At 39.5% G+C, this 22,095-nt stretch overlaps 2 protein-coding genes across 6 annotated transcripts in view; one reads left to right on the forward strand and one right to left on the reverse strand.

Annotated features, from left to right (window-relative positions):
* The window catches only part of ACTA2 (actin alpha 2, smooth muscle), a 109,323-nt gene that overhangs the window by 15,283 nt on the left and 71,945 nt on the right, over positions 1–22,095 (forward strand). The window lies entirely within an intron of this gene.
* FAS (Fas cell surface death receptor) overlaps positions 11,641–22,095 on the reverse strand; it is a 28,375-nt gene continuing 17,920 nt past the window's right edge. For 2 of the 5 annotated variants that reach the window (XM_032137315.2, XM_058436234.1), the window contains exons 3-9: positions 21,427–21,564; positions 20,265–20,373; positions 18,659–18,720; positions 18,444–18,506; positions 17,178–17,260; positions 15,900–15,924; positions 11,641–15,141 (exon numbers count right to left, since the gene is read on the reverse strand). In XM_032137315.2, coding sequence (XP_031993206.1) covers positions 14,810–15,141; positions 15,900–15,924; positions 17,178–17,260; positions 18,444–18,506; positions 18,659–18,720; positions 20,265–20,373; positions 21,427–21,564 — 812 coding nt within the window. In that variant the 3' untranslated portion in view covers positions 11,641–14,809. Of the gene's footprint in view, positions 15,142–15,899; positions 15,925–17,177; positions 17,261–17,518; positions 17,567–18,443; positions 18,507–18,658; positions 18,721–20,264; positions 20,374–21,426; positions 21,565–22,095 lie in introns of all 5 variants that reach the window. The other 3 variants (XM_032137295.2, XM_032137305.2, XM_032137311.2) reach the window with 3 other exon arrangements.

The following is a 22,095-nucleotide window of genomic DNA, read 5'->3' on the forward strand; positions in this document are numbered from 1 at the left end:
TTCATTTTCCTCATGTCACCTTCAGAAGCTGAAGAAATCTTGAAAGCCTTGGACTGCTGCCATCAGACATAACTAGCTGCTACTGCATTACCTTTCTGACTATGCAGTAATTAAAATTTGCATCTTTACTGGATTGTTTTTAGAGTTAAGAAACGCATTTCCATGAATGAAACTGGATGCACAAGACTACACAGAATATGATTCTATTTACATAAAATATCTGGAAGAGTTCATCTCATTAAGACAGAAATCAGATTAGTGGTTTCCAGGGACTGAGGAGAGGGAGGGGTGGGGAGTGACTGCTTAATGGATTTTCTTTTGAGGTGATGAAAATGTTTTGGCACTAGATGGAAGTGGTGATTGCACAACATTGTGAATGTGCTAAATGCAACTAAATTGTATACTTTAAAATGGTTCATTGTTATGTGATTTTCATCTCAATTGAAAACAAAAAGGGGAAAAGGAGAAAGGGACTTTCCGCATTCCAAGTTCTCAAGAAAGTCCTTTCTCAGTGAAAGGATGACTAAGGTGTTATGCATAGGTCAGTTGAGTGCTGAGTGGGCAGGGGGCGGGGTGGAGAAAAGGTCACAGGCACAAGTAGAATATGGGAGGATGGGGTGTAGAAAGTGCTGCAGCGGGGACCTTTCCCCATACTGATTTAGGGTCCCACTAATTCAGCAAATGCTCTTCTGCAGCTCTCCACACTGCAATTGAGTCCAGCATGCATACCATACCCACTTCTCGTGAATTATCTCTTTTCCCAAAGGGGTGCCCATTCCCTGAAGGCTAGCCCTTCAGCTCTTTCCTGTGGCACAACCTCCCCCAAGGCTTTATCCTATCCTGAGGCCAATCCATTTGAGCATCTGGTGCATGCAAAACACAATATTCGTCCTTGAGGATATCTTCAGCAAAGTCCTTGTCCTTCAGTAGGACCAAGTCTATGTGGTCTGGATTCCCGTGATCTCCCTGAGCTCATCCACTGAAGCTGCACTGGCCTCTTTGCTATGCCCCCTGAGTGCCTGGCATGCTCTGGCCCTAGAACCTTGCTCTAGTTATTTTCTCTGTTTGGACAACTCTTCTTCAAGTCTTTGTTCCAATCTCACAGAGGCCTCTCCTCACCATTCTATTTAATAATACACCTTGCTTCTTCCCCTCACTGATTTCTCCCCAATCTCCCATACCCGCATTACTTACCAGATCATATATCCCTTCCTAACATATTTTATGCAATCATTATGTTTATTATTTTTCCATCTCCTGCTGCTGGAATCTCAGCCTCACGATAGCAGAGTCTTTGGATATTTTACTCACATTTTAAATAAAGGCCTAGAATGGTTCCTGTTGAAAAACAATTGTTGCTCAATAAATATTTGCTGAAAGATTTAAAAGCCCATGGTTCAATTTAAGCACTTTCCTTTCTCTATCAATGTGAAATTTGAATACAGCAAGTTTCTGTAGCTGCCTCTGACAACTTTGCTAATAGTCTTCTTTGCTGTTACGTAAGAGGAGATTTGAATATCCACATTTAGGTACTGGGGATATCACATTCGAGCTATTGCACCCTGGCCACAGGCCCAAGGTGCTAGACTGCACATCTCTCCTGCTATATTCACCTTTGAATTCGACTCTCTCTTAGAGCAACAGCTCAGCAGGGAGCACCGTCTGAGGAGTAAGGGGGCTAAGTCTCTCTTAAAGACCCTGAAAATGCTGCCAGTGCTGGTTGAAAAGCCCTGGTGATCTGTGATAACCGTAGTGACAGAAAACTCCGGGAGGTTTATGGAACCTGATTGCTAAATTTCCTGCACAACTGTTTCAGCAGAGTGAAGCCCATGATTCAGCAATTGCTAAATGGCACTGATCACATATTAGGTGACAAAAATGAGCCCATGGGGGTACAAAGGCAAAGCTCAGGTCAATTCTATTGAGTCTACCAGGTCCTATCACCAAATATCCCTATAAATGGAGTGACATTGCTAGGGATGCTCTACAGATTACCTCCATTAAAGATTCAGATAACCATTGTTATCTGATTATTATCCAATTAACATCCTAACAATTGCTGTGAACATAAGGAGGTGAATAAAATATAGACTTCTGCCCTCAGTTAATCTAAGTGTAGTGGAGTGTTTGTAAAACTTTTACTCAAAATAGAGAAAAATAAATACCATTACATGAAAAGGTAAGACAAACTTTTATGCCTTAACCTCTCACTTTCTACTGGTATGTATTTGCATAGTGTAGTTTCTCAAATTGTGGTCCCTGGGCCTTCATCATCTTGATACCTGCAAATGAATATGTAGTAGTATACAAACTCTCAGGCATAGGCCTGGACTTCTTGAAACATCTTTAGAAGCTGAGCCATGAGGGTGTGTATTTTTAAAATTTCCTCATGTGATTCTTATATTAAAAGTTAAGAACCAGTGTTATAGTACATTATAATTGATCACACTTGCATATATAGTTTATTATTGTGCCTGACAATTATAAGAAGAGCAGGCGAGATGTATCTTCATTTTGTGGATGAGCAAATTGAAACTCAGATATGGTAAATCCAAAGTTACACAGTTAGTTCACGGCAGAGCTAGAATTAGAACCTGGACTACCTGATTTCACATTTAATCCTTGCCTTATCCCATGCCGGCCTGTTTCTCTGTTGGGGAAAAAAAAATGAACCAAAATGTGAAATGACAGACATTGTTTCCCTAGGGAATAAGTCTTTTTTATACAAGCTGGAGCAAATTTTAGTACCAGGAGAAACACTGCCACCTTGTGGCCATGTGGAAGTGAAGCACAGCCTTGTCTGTCATTACAGAAGTTGATTCCTCCCCGCCCCCACCAACCTCGCCCCTGCCTTGGTTGCATTGCTTTCAGTGATGGATTTGTGTTGAGCTATCCTCACTTTCTACTAATGAAGCTGACGAGTCCTTTGGACTTTGGCCTTTGGTTTTGTAGCTAAGATTTTTTCTCCTAGCTGAGGTTAATTTACTCATTTAGGGCAGGGAACACGAGGTCATCATGCCATGCAATAGCCAGCAAAGCCAAGACCATTTATCTTGGTGGATACTTTTTGCAGCTGACACATGTCTAGGTTTCTAGAACTTTGGCCTTAAAATGAAAATTTTAAATATATATATATATATATATGTATATATATATATATATATATATATTTGTCATAGTTACAAAATTTTCCTGAAGAAGCCAAGGCTGATTTCAATGTTGGGAAGAGGGACCGCCAACCGTTTTAATTCCCAGGAATATACAGAGATAAGAGGGACTCTTCTCCATTCAATTTCAACACACTAACATCTGCAAATTTACAAGAAAATCTTCATGGGGGGTTGCACTTGGCAGACACATGATACAGACCACAGAACTACGTGGAAAGCCCCAAACATAGCTAGTGCTGTATGGCTAGGTGGACATGAAACACGAAACATTCAGCCTTCAAGATAACAAAAAAGTTTGCTCAAGTCATCCCAGGAATCTGTGGAAGTTGCCAGCTACTAGTAAGTCCTCAGTTTGGGCAGTCTTTACAAGTACTTCTCCTGCCTTGAATGTCAAACCTCCCAAGCTGCTGTATAAGTAAAGCCACAGTCAGTGACCACCCCCACATGCCCAGGCTTCATGCTGTTCTTGATCTCCTTTCCTCCAATCTCTCTGCTCCTCTTGCTTGCTCCTGCCAGGGAACCTTTAGCAAGCCCTTCCTTTCTTGAGATTTCAGATCCTTGGTCACTTTCCTGACTGCATACAGTAAGTCAAGTCCTCCTGTCATACTCCCACATTACGTTTTCTTCTAATGACATCTGTGAAAGTTGTGTTTAGCATTTAACTCTGTCACTATCCCATTAGTGTCTGCCTCTTGACTAATGGTTCCAGGAGGTAACCATGTATATAAGCCAGACCTAGTACAGTGCCTGGCACAGAGTAGAAATACAATAAGCATTTATTGAATGAATGAACAAACCCATAAACAGGGCTAATTTTGGTTCAATAACTTCATTTTTATTCCCCTCAAATCACATCTTCCAAACCACATATTTGATGAACTTTCTGCTGCAGCCTCCAGAGTGAATCTGATATCATTTGTTGTTTAGCATCTCCAAGTTGCTGCTGAAACCCTATCTATCAAACTCAGATTTCAAAGTAGGGAGAAGAAAGACACAATTTTATAGTCCTAGCAGGACTTTAAAGATTGCAAATGTTCTTAACAATAGCCTCCTGATTTCTTAGAATTTTCTTTGTATAACTTTATACAAGTTAATTGATATTTTCAGCCCTTGTCTCCTCTATCTGTAAAGTGGGGATAACAGAACCATTGGATGGAGTAGTTAGATAACATACATTCAATTCTTTTCCATTAAGTCTGATGTTAGTCAATGGTTTTTCCAGATGCCTTTCACCAAATTGAAAATATTCCCTCCTATTTCTAGTTTCATAAAAATTTTTATCATAAGTAGATATTGAATTTTGCCAAATACTTTTTTGTGTAAGCCTATACCATGGTACATAGTAGGCACTCAAAAAAGTTAATTTCCTCCCTTTTTAATTAAGTACTTTCTTTTTTTTCCCTCCTCCCCATAACTTCCTGGCTAGCTGTTTGGCCAGTATTGAGTCATATGGAAACGACTTTGTTCTGTTGGGAGCAGCTCCAGAACCTACACCTTTGAACTTGGCTTAGGCTTATACCGGAAGTTGAGAGTTAGAGAGGCCCAAAGCCCCAGACAGGGCCAGCCCAAGTATATCTACCTAGAGAAGTCCATTTCAACATCAATCTGTTCTCTTTCATCCTTTGTCCAGAGCCCTCCCTTTCCTCAGCCATCTGGAGACACTCTGTTCACCTAAGCCTGCTAACATAGCAGACCTATGCCCAATTCCTGGGGCATTGCCTCCTTGCCCTCCCCTACCAAGTCTTTAGTTTAAGGTTCAACAAGTCAAGTAAGAACTAAAGTGTTCATGACCCATAGTGGTTAAATGTCTTCACATTCTTTAATAACATTTATATTTCAGCAAAATAAATTATGATAACATTTGTATTTTACCAACATATGATACCCCAAAGCAGTGAAATATTATGTACCAAAAAAGAATATTATTGTATTACTCTATTTTCACACTGCTAATAAAGACATACCTGAGACTGGGTAATTTACAAAGGAAAGAGGTTTAACGGACTCACAGTTCCACATGGCTGGGGAGGCCTCACAATCACGGCGGAAGGCAAAAGAGGAGCAAAGTCATGTCTTACATGGTAGGAGGCAAGAGGGTATGTGCAGGGGAGCTCCCCTTTATAAAACCATCAGATCTCATGAGACGTATTCACTATCATAAGAACAACATGATAAAGACCCATCCCCATGATTCAATTACCTCCCATCACGTCCTTCCCATGACACATGGGAATTATGGGAGCTACAATTCAAGATGAGATTTGGGTGGGGACAGAGCCAAACCATAACAATTATATTTAAAAGGAATATTAAAAAGAAATTATTTTTATTTATTAACATGGAAGAGCAACCATAACCCATTATTGAGTAAAAAGCATGTTATAAGCATGTATGGTGTGATCACCTTTCTTTAACTTTGTGTGTGTGTGGATATCTAAAAATTCACAAGAGTTACCTTTGAACAGTGAGATTGGGATTAATTTGCACTTCTTTTTTTTTTTAAACAGATCTTGCTCTGTTGCCCAGGCTGGAGTACAGTAGCATGATCTTGGCTCACTGCAACCTCCACCTCCCAAATTCAAGTGATTCTCCTGCCTTGGCCTCCTGAGTAGCTGGGATTACAGGCACGTGCCACCACGCCCAGATAATTTTTGTATTTTTAGTAGAGATGGGGTTTCACCATGTTGCCAGGCTGGTCTTGAACTCCTGACTTCAGGTGATTCACCCTCCTCGGCCTCCCAAAGTGCTGGGATTACAGGCATGAGCCACCACGCCTGGCCTTTTGCACTTTCTTTTTAAAACTGTTTTGTGTTTCTTGAATTTTCTAGATGACTATGTACTGGCTTCATAATCAGGAGGAAAAACAATGATATACTTGCTGGGTTGTACTGCAGATTTAGAAACACACAGCACCAGAAGTCGTTTGCACATTATGTTGTCTCAAGGATGAGTTAGATATCATTTCGCTCATTAATTTGTATGATCATTTGTACAGCAAATTTTTCTTGGATGCCTAGACCTGTAAAATTAGTCAAACATAATCCTTACTCCCTTCCACTGCCTTTAGGATAATAAGCTCTATATATAATAAATGAGGATGAGAGTGATAATGATAATAATGTCTACCATTTTTGAGTAAGCCAGACACTGTTCTAGGTGCTTTTCGGAATTGTCTTTAATCCATACCACAAAAAATGAGGGAGGCATTGTTGGCCCTAATAAACAGATGTGGCCTACAGTGTCTTTAGCCTGAGACACCAGAGAAGGTTTCATAAAGAGGTGGCCTCCAACTAAGACTTGAAAGAGGGGTGGCATTTGACCTTCATGGATGGGAAGAAGGGAATTCCAGGTCAAAAGCTAAGAAAACGTATAGAAGAGAGGCATTCATGAGGTCAAGTTATGAACCATTTAGTTTGTTAGAACTGTAGGGAAGGCTTCCAAAAGAGACAAGGTTATTGGGGGTAGATTGAGGAGGAGAAAGCTTTGAGTTCCAGATTTAGGAAACAAATCTGGAATCCTTGCAATCCAGAGGTTAAGCTGTGCTCTTTAGACAGAGCGGTTTGGATGGCTGGTGGGAGGGTGCCACCCTGGAAAAGAAAGTCCATTTTGTTGCACTCTCTTCAGTGTCTTTTGTTTAGGTGACTAGGACACATTGCTCCCACTGATGGCCCTTTCCCAAATTCCTTGCTGCAGCAGTATCCACAAGAATGGAAGGAAAGCACACAATGAAGAGAAACTTTTACCTGTGGCTATTTCATTTGTCATGACCTTTGAATGAGCCTTCTTGGTCACTTCCCTGCATTTTACTGCAGACTTGTGCTTTTTATTTATAAAGCAGATAGCCAGAAGAATCCTGCAGCTGGGGAAGTCAAGCCCAAAGCTCTGTGTGAAATCTGATGTGTATTTGAACATCGTTAGCTCTTTGTGTGTTCTCCTCAATCTGCCAACTCTAGCATCAATGTCATACTATTCCTGTACTGGTGCTAGGCTGGGCCTGTGGAGCCCTGGGCATTACTGTAATTATAGGAAAGCTATATTTAGCACTTACCACGTGCCAGATACCATTCCATGTGCTCTAAGTGGAGTATCTCATTTAATCCTCAGAGCAGCACTACATGGCAGATACTATCATTTTCCCTCTTCTAGAAGTGAGAAAACTAAGGCGCAGAGGAGGTAAATAAGTTGCCCAAGGTGACAAGGTCCCAAATCTAGCAATGGCAGGGATTCAAATGCACAGTCTTCAGAGCCTACACTCCTACCCACTTCTTTATGCCTCCTTTTCTGCCTTCAAGGACCTTACAATGTATATGGGATACAAGATCTATACATGCAGACCACAGGTCAAATAACATAGGAGTGCCTGATGGAACGAGGACAAGCACAGAAGACCTCAGAGAGGACTCAAAGCTTTCAGAGAGCTGGTTACAGCCTACAGCCTCCCGCAGGAACTAGTGATTTCCCTGGGCCTGTGAAGAGGGGTGGAATTTGGGTAGATTTTTTTGAGAGAGAGGAGAGCACAAGGTGCAGACAGTGAAGAGCAAGATTTGGACTGGGAGTAATAGATCAGAAACAAGAATGGGGGAAGCATGGAAGGAGCAGCTGGATACAGCTGGAATGACACAGGGATGGCGGCAGGGAAACTCAAAGGAGCTTGGATACATGTGATAAATTAATGATACAATGTTTAAAAAGAAAAAGTTCAGCTTCCCTAGCACTCGCTATGACTTTTCCATCAAATGCCAGTTACACAGAACACAAATGACTACTGCATACATATGTTTCTTCATTAACTGATTCATTCAAGAAATGTTGACTGAACACCTACTCTGTGCTAATCATGATTTCTGCCCTCAGATGGCTTATGGCCTAGCAAAGGGGAGATAATTAAACATCTACAGAAGACAATTACATGTGAGCGCATATCAGAGGTGTATGGTTTGGATGGCATAAGGGTAAGAATTCCACAGGAGTGGCCTTTGGACACCCACAAGAGTGGAATTCCCCTTATACCAAAGCAAGATGGTGGTTTGGACAATATGCATGTGTTATGGAGGAGAGGGGAGAAGGGAGGAAAGGAAAGGAAGATTGAATGTCTGGATAAATCTGCACTATATTTTGACACAGGGACGAGAGACCAGTGTTTTCCCAAGCTTTGTAAAATAGCTTTTTCAACTTTCTTTATTGATTTTTCTTTGCTTTCATCCATGGGCAAGAGATTTAAGCAATAGACGCCAATCTATACTGAAAACTAATGTCACCAATTAAGGTGTTCTTAATAAACAAAATCACCATGCCCATTACCTTTTTCATGCAGAATGAGTTATCCCATGAGACACCCTAGTCCTTCTATACTTAGACATCTCAGCAGCCTGCTCTTTGCCATAGACACTATTGGACCCTGAATCATCAAGAGATCATCTGCTAACAAATGTGACACATGGCCTCCTCCATCTCTCTGCTTAAAGGTGTCTGTCCTCAGGATACCAAAGCTGGAGGGAAGAAGACAGGCCAGAAGTATTAGGTAGTTAATGCCCTAGAAAGGCCCCTCAACCAATGAAAGACCGGAGTTGGTGTCAAGACTCAGCTTCTCTGTGCCTTATTGGTACAATGTGGAGGTTTGTCCTACATAGCCTTTCAGAGGGACCCCAGTAGAATTGGGCCCCACTTGTCTATAGCAATAGCGTGGTTATCAGGGCCCGCACTATGGGCTTTTCTTTATTCCCTGTCTTACTTTGCAACATCATCACCATGTTTCCTGGAATCACCTCTTAAATGAACCACCTGTATCCAAACCTTGCCTCAAGGCTTCTTCCAAAGAAATCCAATCAAAAACATTCCCCAGCAGCCATGACTTGACCTAGACTCAGTTGAGAGTCATTTAAAAGGTGTAAAGATTCTTGAAGATCTCTTTACTTCATAAAAAAGTCCATGTGTCTCTTTTGGGCGTTCTGAAACATAGTAAGGCCAATAACAACCACCTTCCTTTTGCCCTAGGATCTAGATTTTCTCTATAAGTGCTTACTCAACTTGTGAGGGACTTGGAGAATATGTGTAGTTGACATTGTTCTTTTCTACAGAGGAAACTATCCAGCATCCATTTCACCCTTTTGTTTTTCTAGTAGTATTTCCATTTCGATCTACCTTTTCCCATAACTCATAAAGCTTAGGAGAAACTGATCCTGTCCACAGCTCCAGAGGTGGCTCCTGAGTTGCCTAAAGTCAATCAGTATATGGCAGACCACACGGGTAGGCAGATGACTAAATTTGGCTCAGTCATACTAAAAGGCCAGGTGTATGATCCATATCTGAGGGGAGAATTTTTTCCTGTTTCTCCCTCTTTTTCTTTGCTATTGGATATGGATAAGGAATCATGCTGTTGATTCACTGATGAAGCCATTGGATGACCATGCAAAAACAAACAACTCTAGTCAAATGCCAATGTTGAAGCTACAGATTGGAAAACTAGAAAAGAATCCTGTGTCCCTGATAATATCACTGAGACACTGAATCAGCCACCAACACTGACTTCTGCCCAGTAGCCAGTAACTGTCTTTGTGAGGGTCGGGGGAGATTCCTGATCTGTAGCCTTTGACAATTTCTATAGTGTAAATACTCCCAGTATGACAATATCAAGCTATCAATGATTTAACAACTGGCTTTCAAAATTCCTAAGAATTTAAAAATTAGCTTTTGTGAGCTGGTACAAGTAGGCTTCAGTGAGCCACACCTTTGGACTGCCTGTCATATGAGGTAATACATTTTTTCTATAGTTTAAGCCAGCTTGAGTACCTAAACACATCCTGACACTCCTACCCAGAACCCTCTATCATCCTCTTAACAGAAGTCCTCCTGCCTCCCCACTCCCAATCTTTTGACACTCAGGGGAAGCTGATCCTATGCCAGGCTCCAAGAATGGGGCCTGTGGATTAAGCCAATCGACATATCCAATTCCCCACTCATAAGTCATTAATTCAGAGGTCGTTTATGATCTAAACAGTTGAATAAGAATGGCTCTCAGAAGCAAGGACCAGCAGGAGCAACGGTCAGGGGAGGTGCTTGGAGGGCTGGGGGCATAAGTGTCATTTCTTCTGGACTGTGATATTTAGATAGGTCGAGAATGGTTGCAGGCACTTTGTCACTATCAGTTTGGCAAGCAAATATATGAAGAGATGGACAAGAAGTAGATAAATGAAGAGGGTAGATTCAAGAAAATAACAAGGAATCTTGACTGGAGACACTGGTTTAGGTTAGTCAAACCCACCCCATATCTGAGCATCTAGTAAGATATGTCAGTAAGTTTCCATTTTGCTTAAGCATCTGAGGTTTTTTATTGTTGTTGTTACCATCTATCAAGGTACAGAGCTAAACACTGTGGTAGATACTTCATATACACTTTAGTGTTCACAAAAAAATAAGGAAATTAAGACTCGAAGAGATTAAACCATTTGTTTCTACCTTTATGAGGAAAATAAATATTTGATCCCAGATCTGTATGACTCTCAATTCACCACTATTATAAGATGCAGATCTATGTGGGAAACCCCACAGTCTCTTTTCTTTTCTCCTGAGTCCTATATTAGTCTGTTCTTGCATTGGTATAAAGAAATAACTGAGACTGGGTAATTTTTTGTTTGTTTGTTTATTTTTTGAGATGGAGTCTCGCTCTGTCGCCCAGGCTGGAGTGTAAAGGCACGATCTTGGATCACTTCAACCTTTGCCTCCTGGGTTCATGCAGTTCTCCTGCCTCAGCCTCTCTAATAGCTGGGATTACAGGTGCCCGCCACCACACCCAGCTAATTTTTTGTATTTTTAGTAGAGATGGGGTTTCAGTATGTTGGCCAGGCTGGTCTCAAACACCTGACCTTGTGATCTGCCTGCCTTGGCCTCCCAAAGTGCTGGAATTACAGGCATGAGCCACTGCACCCAGCCAAGGCTGGGTAATTTATAAATAAAAGATGTTTAATTGGTTCCTGGTTCTGGAAGCTATACAGGAAATATAGCTTCTTCTGCTTCTGGGAAGGCCTCAGGAAACTTATAAATATGATCAGAGGTGAAGGGAAAGCATGCATGTCTTACATGACCAGGGAAGGAGCAAGGGTCAGGAGAGGTGCTACACACTTCTCTTTTTCTTTTTGAGATGGAGTCTCACTCTGTTGCCCAGGCTGGAGTGCAATGGCACCAGAAGGAAGAAACTCCGAACACATCTGAACATCAGAAGGAACAAACTCCGGACACGCCACCTTTAAGAACTGTAGCACACACCGTGAGGGTCCGCAGCTTCATTCTTGAAGTCAGTGAGACCAAGAACCCACCAATTCCGGACACACTAGGGCTCAGCGAAGGCAGAAGGAGGAAGGGACGGATCCAGGCACTGATCCCTTCTGCCTGCTCTGTGGGCACCTCTGCTGTACTAATAAATTCTGTCTGCACTGAAAAAAAAAAAAAAAAGAGACAGAAAAGAGAAAGAAGAAAGAAAAGAAAAAAAAGCAGGAATGAAACATATACAAGTAAAAATGTAAAAGGAACAATAAGAAACATGAAGAATGAAAAATATAGAAAACAAAATACATACCTCAGTGGATAGACTATTCTAGCCAGGCTTAGTAAAAACTAAGAGTTAATTTAAAAAGAGTAATGAGAAATTTCCTAAAATGCAACATATGGAGACAATTATTGTTTTAAAAAAAATTAGGAGACCTAGAAAATAACCCAAGAAGCTTCAACAGATAATAATAACAGTTTCAGAAGAAGAGAATGAGAATGGTAAAGAAACACTATTTAAAGAGAAAATAGCTGGGATTGTTCCAGAAATGATGAAAGCCCTGTCTTTCTAATTAAATTAAATCTTATTAAATAGATAAAGTAAAAATAAATACACGTTGAAAGTCATTGTTGTGAAACTGCAGAACACATAGGAAAGTGGTAGGGGAAGCTTTAAAAATTACCAGAGGAAAATAATTAAAGATTACCTACAAAGGAATGATATTTACACCAAGAGCAGATATAATCAACAGCAACAGATGTTAAGAAAACATGGTTTATTATTTTTAAAGTGCTGAGGAAAATTACAAATGGCCTCGTATAGAATTCTAAACCCAAACAAATTACCATTCAGAAGTGAGCATAGAAAAAATTCTAAATTTCATTGATGATATGCCTTATTCAGATAGTTGTACAGAAACTGATGATTCAATATCTAAAAAGTGTCTGATCTAATCAGAGGTCAGAAGACCCTGTGGGCATGCCAATAAAGAAGACCAAGATGTTTGAACATGCAATGCTTTCAATGTGATCTGTGAGCTCCTTCTGCAAATAGCCTTTTTTCTGCAGATCATAAGTGACGTTTGGGTGATTCTCCTACCCAGTATGCCCACCACAAAGAGAACCAGGTTCACCAGAATGAGGATGATTCTGGACCATGGGGTCACCTCAACTCGGGAACATGGCTGTGCTCGTTGACTTGGGAGAAGTCATGCTTGGGGCCACTGGGTGAAGCCATGAGGAAAAAAAGCCACAACACCAAGTACAAAGACTTCTCCACTGCCCTCCTCCCAAAGGAACTCAAAGTTCTTGCTTTGAGTTCACCAAAGTGGAATAGGGTGTTCTCTAGCTTAATCTTGCCTTGCAAAGTAGAACTTGCACTTCTGGCCATGAAGAATAACTAGTACCTGACTTGCCCTCCTTCTGTCTAGAAATAGAAAACTGGAGAGCAGAAAGCACAGACTGTGATCGCTCAGAGAAGAGAAATTAATGAGCGAACCCTATGATCACTCAGACTTTCTGCCTAAAGACACTTTCCAGACCATAACACAGGAGGGAACCCTAAGCAAAGCACAACTATCTCATCTACATGCTTACATGTTGAAATGCCAATACCTTGGGAGTCATGGGTTAAATAGAATATATTACTAGCATTAAATTGCAGAAAAGAAAGATGTCCTACTGGCCAGCATGTAGCTAGAATGGATAATATGCAGGAAAGAATATTTCAAAATCCTCATTTGGCTTTCTTAATAATAAAACCTACCCCTTGAAATGTATACTTTCTTATCCACATTCCAGTATCTGGAATATGATGCTGTTTGACAAATAATCATGTGCTGTTTGGAAGAGGTCTTCTTGGCAGTAGCAACCTATGGAAATAATTATTTAACTACTAAAAGGGTTAAGGTTAAAAAGGAAGTACCTTCTAAGGGATCCAAGAAGCATTAAAGATTCATAAACAAGTTATATTTAGCAGCAGTTAGAGAAAAGGAACACAAAACCAAAAAGCAAGCCCCTACCAAAAAAGAGAAAACCAGAAATACCAAAAACGTTATTATAATTAAGTATTTTTACCTATATTTTATAATTCCAAACACAAGGGGCAAAAAAATCCTCCATAAATGGAAGTTCTTTAGGTGGTTCCAGGTATCTGCTTCAGTTTGTAACTATCTTCACAGTTTACATTTATAGAAATATAAATATTATTTCTTAAAATTCACATTTAATACAAACTTTCAAAGATATTTAAATGTAGGATAGCAGTAAGGAGAAGGCTTTTAAATCTAAGAAACTTCAGGGCATGACAAGAGCAATTCCTAAATCCAGATGATGATTTTACTATTGCTAGGTATAAGCTGCCATTTGTAGCAGGTTTTACGTGGGACATTATTGAACATTTTCGGGGGTGGGGGAAAAATAAGAATCTATTTTATCGTTTTTGATTGCAAACGTGGGTTCATGACATGTCACAAAGCTACTTTCTCTGAGAGCAGTTAGTATCTCCAAACCAGGCTAGAATTTCTAAGGGCAGTCTTGCCTTTTGGTGGACTATTAAGTATTTTTTTGGTGATACTTCCATGTTTGTGGGTGCATTAGGCCATTAAGATGAGCACCAAGGCGAAAATGGAGAGGTGGCAAAGCTCTAGTAATACTCTCCTGCTCAAAATGCTTTTGATACCTGAGAAAGAAGTAGGCAGTTTTGAGCTAGTAAAATGCATACACATATATAATAGTCAAACATTATAATTTAATGTTTTCTATGTGAATTCACAATTGAAATATTGTATAATATGACACCAATAATCTGTGCAAAGGTCTTTGAGGTAGAGCCTTATTTAAATTCTGCATTCAAATGCATATACTTTACATAAATATGATCTTCTCAGAGTTGTAAACAAAGTTTAGAAATACGGTAAAATCTCTAGAATTATCAGAGGTAATTTAGAGGCAAAGTGGCCTGTTCAGTAACTGATATTTCAACAAAAGGTCATAGCTTCTTCTATTGATTCATGGAGTGGGGTTAGCCTGTGGATAGACATTTGTACTAACACAACTGATTACATTCATACTACAGAATCACATGTTAGATACCAGAGCATAATCTTAATCTTTCATCCTCTGCATACACTCCTATTTGGGTACTTAGCATGCCACTGCATTTACTCTTGATGATGTTTGTCTTCCCAACTAGATTTTAAACATCCTTGGAGGCAGAATCATGAGATATTAAAAATCTATAAATATGTTGGCTCTTCAGTGCTGATAAATGATAAAATGTACCCAGTAAAAAACCAAGCAGTATTTACAGCCAGGTATTAAGAATCTTCTCAAACACCAATTGCATATACTCAGAACTGAATTTGTTGTTTTTCACTCTAGACCAAGCTTTGGATTTCATTTCCGAAGTTTGAATTTTGTGAGTCACTAGTAATGTCCTTGAGGATGATAGTCTGAATTTTCTCTGCAAGAGTACAAAGATTGGCTTTTTTGAGACCTTTAATCAATGTGTCATACGCATCTTTCTTTCCATGAAGTTGATGCCAATTACGAAGCAGCTGAACTTTCTGTTCTGCTGTGTCTTGGACATTGTCATTCTTGATCTCATCTATTTTGGCTTCATTGACACCATTCTTTCGAACAAAGCCTTTAACTTGACTTAGTGTCATGACTCCAGCAATAGTGGTGATATATTTACTCAAGTCAACATCTGAAAAATAGAAAATAGTCGGAAAATTTGTTTTTCTAAATGAAATTCCCATTACTGAAAACCATGTTTATTTCTCTTTTTATAGTACTTCGGAATATAGCTAAGTCCTAAAGGTCTATGAAGAGCTGACTGGGGGAAATACAGAACCAAGACAACCTTGAGTTCTAACCCCAAATCCTGCCATATACCCAGTAATTTGTTAAATAAACTGGGCCACAATACATAACATTTCTGTATCTTCTTTTCTCATTTATAAATTAAGAGGATTGGAAAAGATCACCTATAACATCTCTTATGGATCCAATGATCAATGACCCACAAATCTAAAAGTATAAGCAAAGAGCTTATGATCATCTTATCTCTAAATCACAGATCAAAGAACAACCGAATGGAATCATGTATGTTGTCATAGAGTTGAGTACACTGATAACACCTGAGTCTACAGTGCACTTTAACCTCTAGATCTTTTTAGGCAGGAGTTCTGTAATACATCTAGCTGATTATGAAGGAAAAGTTTCTTAAGCCTCAGACTATTGTGTCCTATTGTTACTTGATTATTTTTAACTAAGAGTATTAGTATTCATTATAAATTTAAACAAACTGCCTGCTAAACGCTTTATGCTGAGCAAGTGGAATTGTATGAGAAATAACAAGATCCCACAATATGTCACTGAAATTAGTAACATTATTTTACTCTGAAATTGGCCTATTACTCTAAAGGAAGCCATCTCTATGAAATAAAATGATAAAAGCCTTACCAGATAAATTTATTGCCACTGTTTCCTAGAAAGCAAAAAATGGAAGCAGAGAAAGACAAATAAAAATATATCTTTAGAATATTCTAAATGCGAACTTCTAATTTTTCCTTAATTCGGAAAGAAGTACAATCAGTTGCTTGATGTATAAAATTAGAAGCTAGATTAAGTGATTAAGAAGGATACTTTTACCATTCAATTTTTATTCTGAAAGGTTCCAGCCTTGCCAGAAACTAAGCAATATTGTCTTAATTTTTAAAGGCAAGAAACCTAAAGAATTCATAAAATAGGTTGAGGTTATTTTTCATATAGACTTATTAAAATAAATAATAATACTCTAAAATTTTCTTCCTTGTAACTATTCTTACTTTTAATACCAGAAAATGGCTCAAATTGAAATTTTTTTTACCATATTAATTTAGAGAATCCTAACTCCCACTGAGCCCTGGCCCCAAATAAGAAAATAATTCCATTAAGTGCAACTGGTTTCTTTTCTCGGTGTATTTCTTGCTATCTGAAATGTATTGATACCATGTTGGGAAAAGATATGGTGAGACATAAGGTCAACCGGCAGCCAGAGAAAGTTAAGCTGTGCCCTTATGACAAACTTTAAGAGCAATCTCTTTGCTCAGGCTTGGATAATGAACCCATGCCTGGTAAAGGCTGTTTCTCTGCAGGGATAACAACAACACAGAACATGGAGGTTGGCCATGTTCTTTTTTCAGCTCATTTTCAGCACACTCTCAATTCCCTCCTTAGTTGATTCTTACGGTTTTTGTGTACAAGTTTACTTTTAATTTGGGTACCATATCATAATTCATCTGTGAGGCCCCTTTAACCTATGCACACACAAACACAAGCAATGTTTTAAAAAAGAAAGTAACAGGCTGGATGTGATGGCTCACACCTATAATCCCAGCACTTTGGGAGGCTGAGGCAGAAGGATTGCTTGAGGCCAAAAGTTTGAGACCAGCCTGGGCAACAAAGTGAACCCTGTCTCTATAAAAAATAAAAAATAAAAATTAACCTGGCATGGTAGCGCATGCCTGTAGTCCCAGGGTCACAGTTGAGGCAGAAGGATCACTTGAGCCCAGGACTTTGAGGCTGCAGTGAGCCATGATTGCATCCCTGCACTCCAGCCTGGGCTATGGAGCAAGACTCCATCTCAAACAAAATGAAACAAACAAGAAACAAAAAAGTAAAAGGAAGTAACAAAAAGCCAAATCACTAATTTCTCTATTTTTCTTTTCAAAGAAAGCTGATACCTATTTCAATACCTACAGGATTTAAGGTTGGAGATTCATGAGGACCTTGGTTTTCCTTTCTGTGCTTTCTGCATGTTTTCTGTATTTTCTTTCTCATCACTGAAAGAACAAAGAAATTTTATCAACTCAGGTCTCAGCCTTGTAGAATGCATGTGAGAACATACTTTCACACTAAGAGAAATATAAGAAGGAAAAAGGATAAATTCATTGAAACTTAAAAGTGGCCAAACATCGCAGGAGACAGCTGATTTTGGAACTTTCGTACCACTAAGTCAAGTGTTCTAGTAAAAGGACATATCTTAATTGGTCATCTAATTACCACAGGCTGGCCTAGCATGGAGATGACTTTTGACTTACCATATGGCAAGCACCACTCTCTGTCCAGCAAAGATGTGCACGGCAAGACTATGGCAGGAGGCAGAAACCGTAGGACAAGCAAGTCAACATCAACTTGCTATGGATGCCCAGAAATGAAATAACACACACAAATAACTCAAGCATACATACCCAATAGGTGTATGCATTAAAGTCAATGTGAGATAGAAGAATCTGTATGTCTCTGAGCACAATTACAGTGTTTAAATATCCCAAATGTATTTTCAGCTAAACAACCGCTAAAGGCAAGGCAAACTTTCTTCTTCAACTGAACTGAAGAAACAGATAATTGTTCTGAGAAGGGAAAATTGGATACTTTTAAGTTATTGAAAGTTGGTGTGACCCTGTAGTTGATGAATGACTTAAAGGGATTTTTCTAGACTAATTATGATTATACCTAATTTTGGCTTTTCTACTGACTCTACTAAGTCACCTTTGTATAACATGTATCCCCATAGTATTATAAGTTAAGAAGGAGAAATAATTAAAAACAAGCAATTAGGCCAAGGAAGAGGAGGCAGAGAAGTACAAGTTTTTAAAGTGTTCCCTGCAATGTGTTTCCTGGGAATGTCTTTGCTTCTTGTGTTCTCTTTTTGCATAGGGAAATCTCAATGAATAGTGAAGAATTACTTCTGATTTCTGCCAATTCTGCTGCTGCAGAGAACCCTTGTTCATAGGAAGGATGAGAATACCACTCAATGCCCCCAAACTGTTGCTCAGAAACTAGCTGAGGAATAATTTCATTTGTTCTTATCAGTCAGCTCTCAAGGCTGCATTCAGGGGCAAGAAATTAACAATATATAAATCTACCAAACTGGTGGCTTTTTATAGGTAAGAATGAGGCAAATCTCTGAGAACTACTTCCCAAGTTATTTCAATCTGCAGTTTGAACAAAGCAAGAACTTACCCCAAACAGTTAGTAGAATTGGGAAAAGAAGAAGACAAAACCACCACAAGTTAGATCTGGATCCTGTAGGTTGGAACATTGGACATTTTATATGAAAATAAGCAATCTTTAAGATTAAATAAAGGACTTTCTAGTAATCAAGAGTGATTGGTTTTTCTTCACATCTTTCCATGGGGATGGAGGAAAGGAGAATATAACCGTAAAAAAATAATTACCTTCCTCTTTGCACTTGGTGTTGCTGGTGAGTGTGCATTCCTTGATGATTCCATGTTCACATCTAGAAAAAAAAAACACAGGAGAAATTCAAAAGCCTGGCAGAATAATTCCTTTATCATTTTCAATGGCACTTTATAAATTAGGGGCCATTTTATTCATCTTTGCATCTCTGGCAAACATATTCCCTCAAATATTTCTAAATTAGTATCTAAAGCTGGCACAAGTTAATATAATTTGGATGGCTGGATGAAAAATATCATAAGGAATGACTCTGTTTTAAGATTTCAAGAGTTAAAGGAAGATAGGAAAATAGTGACACACAAGTGAGATGAAGTGGATACAAAAATAAACTTAAACCTGGTAATAAACCGAACATGTAAATCCTATAGCTTAAACTAGCTCTTAAAATAAACTGCCAAAAATAATTTCAAAAAATTCCTATAGACCAAGAAAATGGCCAGGTGATAGCCACGCCCATGATGCAGCTCAGGGAGGGTACTCAGCTGGCCCTTAGAGGCTGCCACTTTTAGCAACTGGTGGTGATCAGGAGACTCAAGAGGTTCATGTGTGATTTCCTTCAGACAGACAAACATTCACAATCAGGTTGTCTGAGTTCATAGCCTCTGCCCATTACCTGACTAGGTGAGCTTGGGAAGTCACACTGCCATGAGCCTATTATCTCATCAATAACATGGAAATAGTATTATCTATTTCAAAAGGTTATGATGACAAGAAAATTAAATCAAGATTATGAAATATTTGGAACTACTATTATTGTTATTATTTTACTAAGTCAGCGGCTTCCCCAATGCCTACCTAGCCTGTCATCATAGGGGCACTCTCAGACACTTGGGGCCAGGGGAGAGCCTGGGACAACTGTACATAAAATTTTCCTAGCAAATAAAACATAAGGCATCATGTCCTTATTTCTTAAGCCTATTAGATGAACTCCTAAAAGCGTCCCAAGATGACTTACAAGTCAGGTTCTCTAACTTTGGGTCAAAACCAACCTCTTTAGCCTAAAAGACAAGGCCCTTCATGATTCAGCCCTGACCCCTTCTCAGTCTTTCCTACACTCCAGCCAGGTACTCTGTTTTCCTGAGCTTCCTTTGTCTCCTTGCAGCTGCTGTTTCCCTGCCTATCATGTGCATTCCATCCATGTGCACCTGTTAATGCTCTTTCTTTTCTTTCTTCAAGATTCAAGTCATGAGATACATTCACGTCTTCACCTCTATATCCTCAGGCAGAGTTGAAAAGTTTTCCTGTATAATTTGTAACATCTGGAACATAAGTCTCTTCTGATGCTATTTTCATGCTGTTGAAACACAATAACCATTGCTTTCCTTGACTGTCTGTGCTTCTGGACTGATACCTTGATGCCAGGCATATGTCTAGCTCATATCTTTAGCTTAAGTGGCCAGCAAAGTGTCACCTACACAAGAAGTGTTCACTAATGTTTAAATGAGCAAACAGTCATCTAGTTGCTTGGAGGCAAAGCAGGACTAGAACCCTAATTCTTAACTCTCAGTCAGTGTTACTTCCCTAGGAAAATGGTAGCTCTCATGTTATATCTAGTGTTTTAATCAGAGAAAGACTAAAACTTACTTGGTGCAAGGGTCACAGTGTTCACATACAGCAGAGTTACAAAAAAAGTTTGGTTTACATCTGCACTTGGTATTCTGGGTCCGGGTGCAGTTTATTTCCACTTCTAAGCCTAGAAAATCAGTTTGGAAACTATTAGTTATAGCGGCTAATTATAAGTGGACTATGAAAATGGTGGGCAGGAGCTGCATGGATTTTTGAGATCCACTGCTTATATCAACAGTCACAGCATGACACCAGTAATATAGTTGGTGTTTAAACACAGAACGGGAAACCCCAGGTTGAAACGGCCAGCAATCATTTAGTAGCAACCAAGACAAACCTCACCATTACCTAGACGTCTCCCCTGTTCCTCTAGTCTCTAGCCTTAACACTTAAAGGGTGATTTGGGGACTCGCAGCATGAGCATCACCTGGGAGCTTGTTAAACATGTAGAATGTTAGGCTCTACCCCAGACTTACTCAATCAGGCCAATACCAAGGTCCTCACTCAGAGACTCTGATGTAATTGCCCTGAGGTGGGACCTAAACATGAAACATTTTTAGTAGCTCCCTAAGCAATTCTAATGCACTGCCAGGGATGAGAAACATTGCTTTATAGGCTGAATAGGGATGGGAAAAGCTTTATGTCCAGAAGTTTCTTCATGTCAAACAAAACTAGAAACACTTCTGTTATACTTTAATCTGGGTCCTTAGAATAACATTGAGATATCCATGAAAATTTAGGTCCCCAAATGGAATTATCAGGACAAACTAAATCCCCAAAGAAAGGGGGAGCATTCCTACCTAACTTATGGATTTCTGTGTCCTTGTATCTGCAGGCTTCTGAGTTTTTTCTGGTCAGGAACAAGCACCATTATATAAGCATAAGTCAAGGCCGGAAAAAAAATAATTTCTGAGCTTTTGATTTGAGCTGATGAACCCTGTTCCTAGGGTTCATATTTAGTCATTCTCCTATATCTGGAAGAATTCCCTAGACTTACTCATAAAGGTCTAGACCAGTAATTAGCTCGGTACCTGGTCCTGCGGTACCCTAGCCACCTGTCCTTCCCTTTCCTGTGTGTCAACATAGCACCACAGTAGGCCCCAATTTCAAATTGTCTTATAAATGGTTCTACATGAAATTCCAAGATTGGCCTCTTTCAATTGCTTTTTAAGACTCTTACCATGTCCTTCATCACACAATCTACATCTTCTGCATTTGGAAGAAAAATGGACTTTGTCTGTGTACTCCTTCCCTTCTTGGCAGGGCACGCAGTCTGGTTCATCCTCATTGACTGTGCAGTCCCTAGCTTTCCTTTCGCCTGCCCAAGGAAAAAACGAGCAAGTGTTTGAACAGGACACAGGCAGGTAACAGGGTGGGAAGTATGCAGGGATGACAGACAATAAAACTCTTCTAAAACACAAGGGGAGCGGCGGTAGGCTAATGATATATAAATACAACGGGGGAGAAGATTATTTTAGAAGTCATGTCAAGAGCCAGAAAGTCTCCCAAGACAAAAGCTAAAAGAGTGACTGAAGCCCATAGAAATAGGATGATTAGCAACAGGAGCATACAAAAAAAAAAAAAGGAAGGTTAGAATGACAAAGTACACTGCACGAAATGCCTTTGCCAACAACTAACTTCCTTGGAGAAAGGGGAGAGGTTGGTTGGTATATATTCAGAGTGGGGATAGCTGTTACTGGCCACTGAGATTATCAAACTAACTCACATTGCTCTGACTTTTCATTTTACTTTCCCAAGTCCACAAATCCTGATAAGAAACAGCGTAGTAAGGAAAAGAACATTTGAAGTTTTAAAAGCTTTGGTCAAATCTTGAGCAGCTATAAAATCT

Source organism: Hylobates moloch, unplaced genomic scaffold (assembly GCF_009828535.3).
Source record: "Hylobates moloch isolate HMO894 unplaced genomic scaffold, HMol_V3 SCAFFOLD_3, whole genome shotgun sequence".
Taxonomy (NCBI): Eukaryota; Metazoa; Chordata; class Mammalia; order Primates; family Hylobatidae; genus Hylobates; species Hylobates moloch.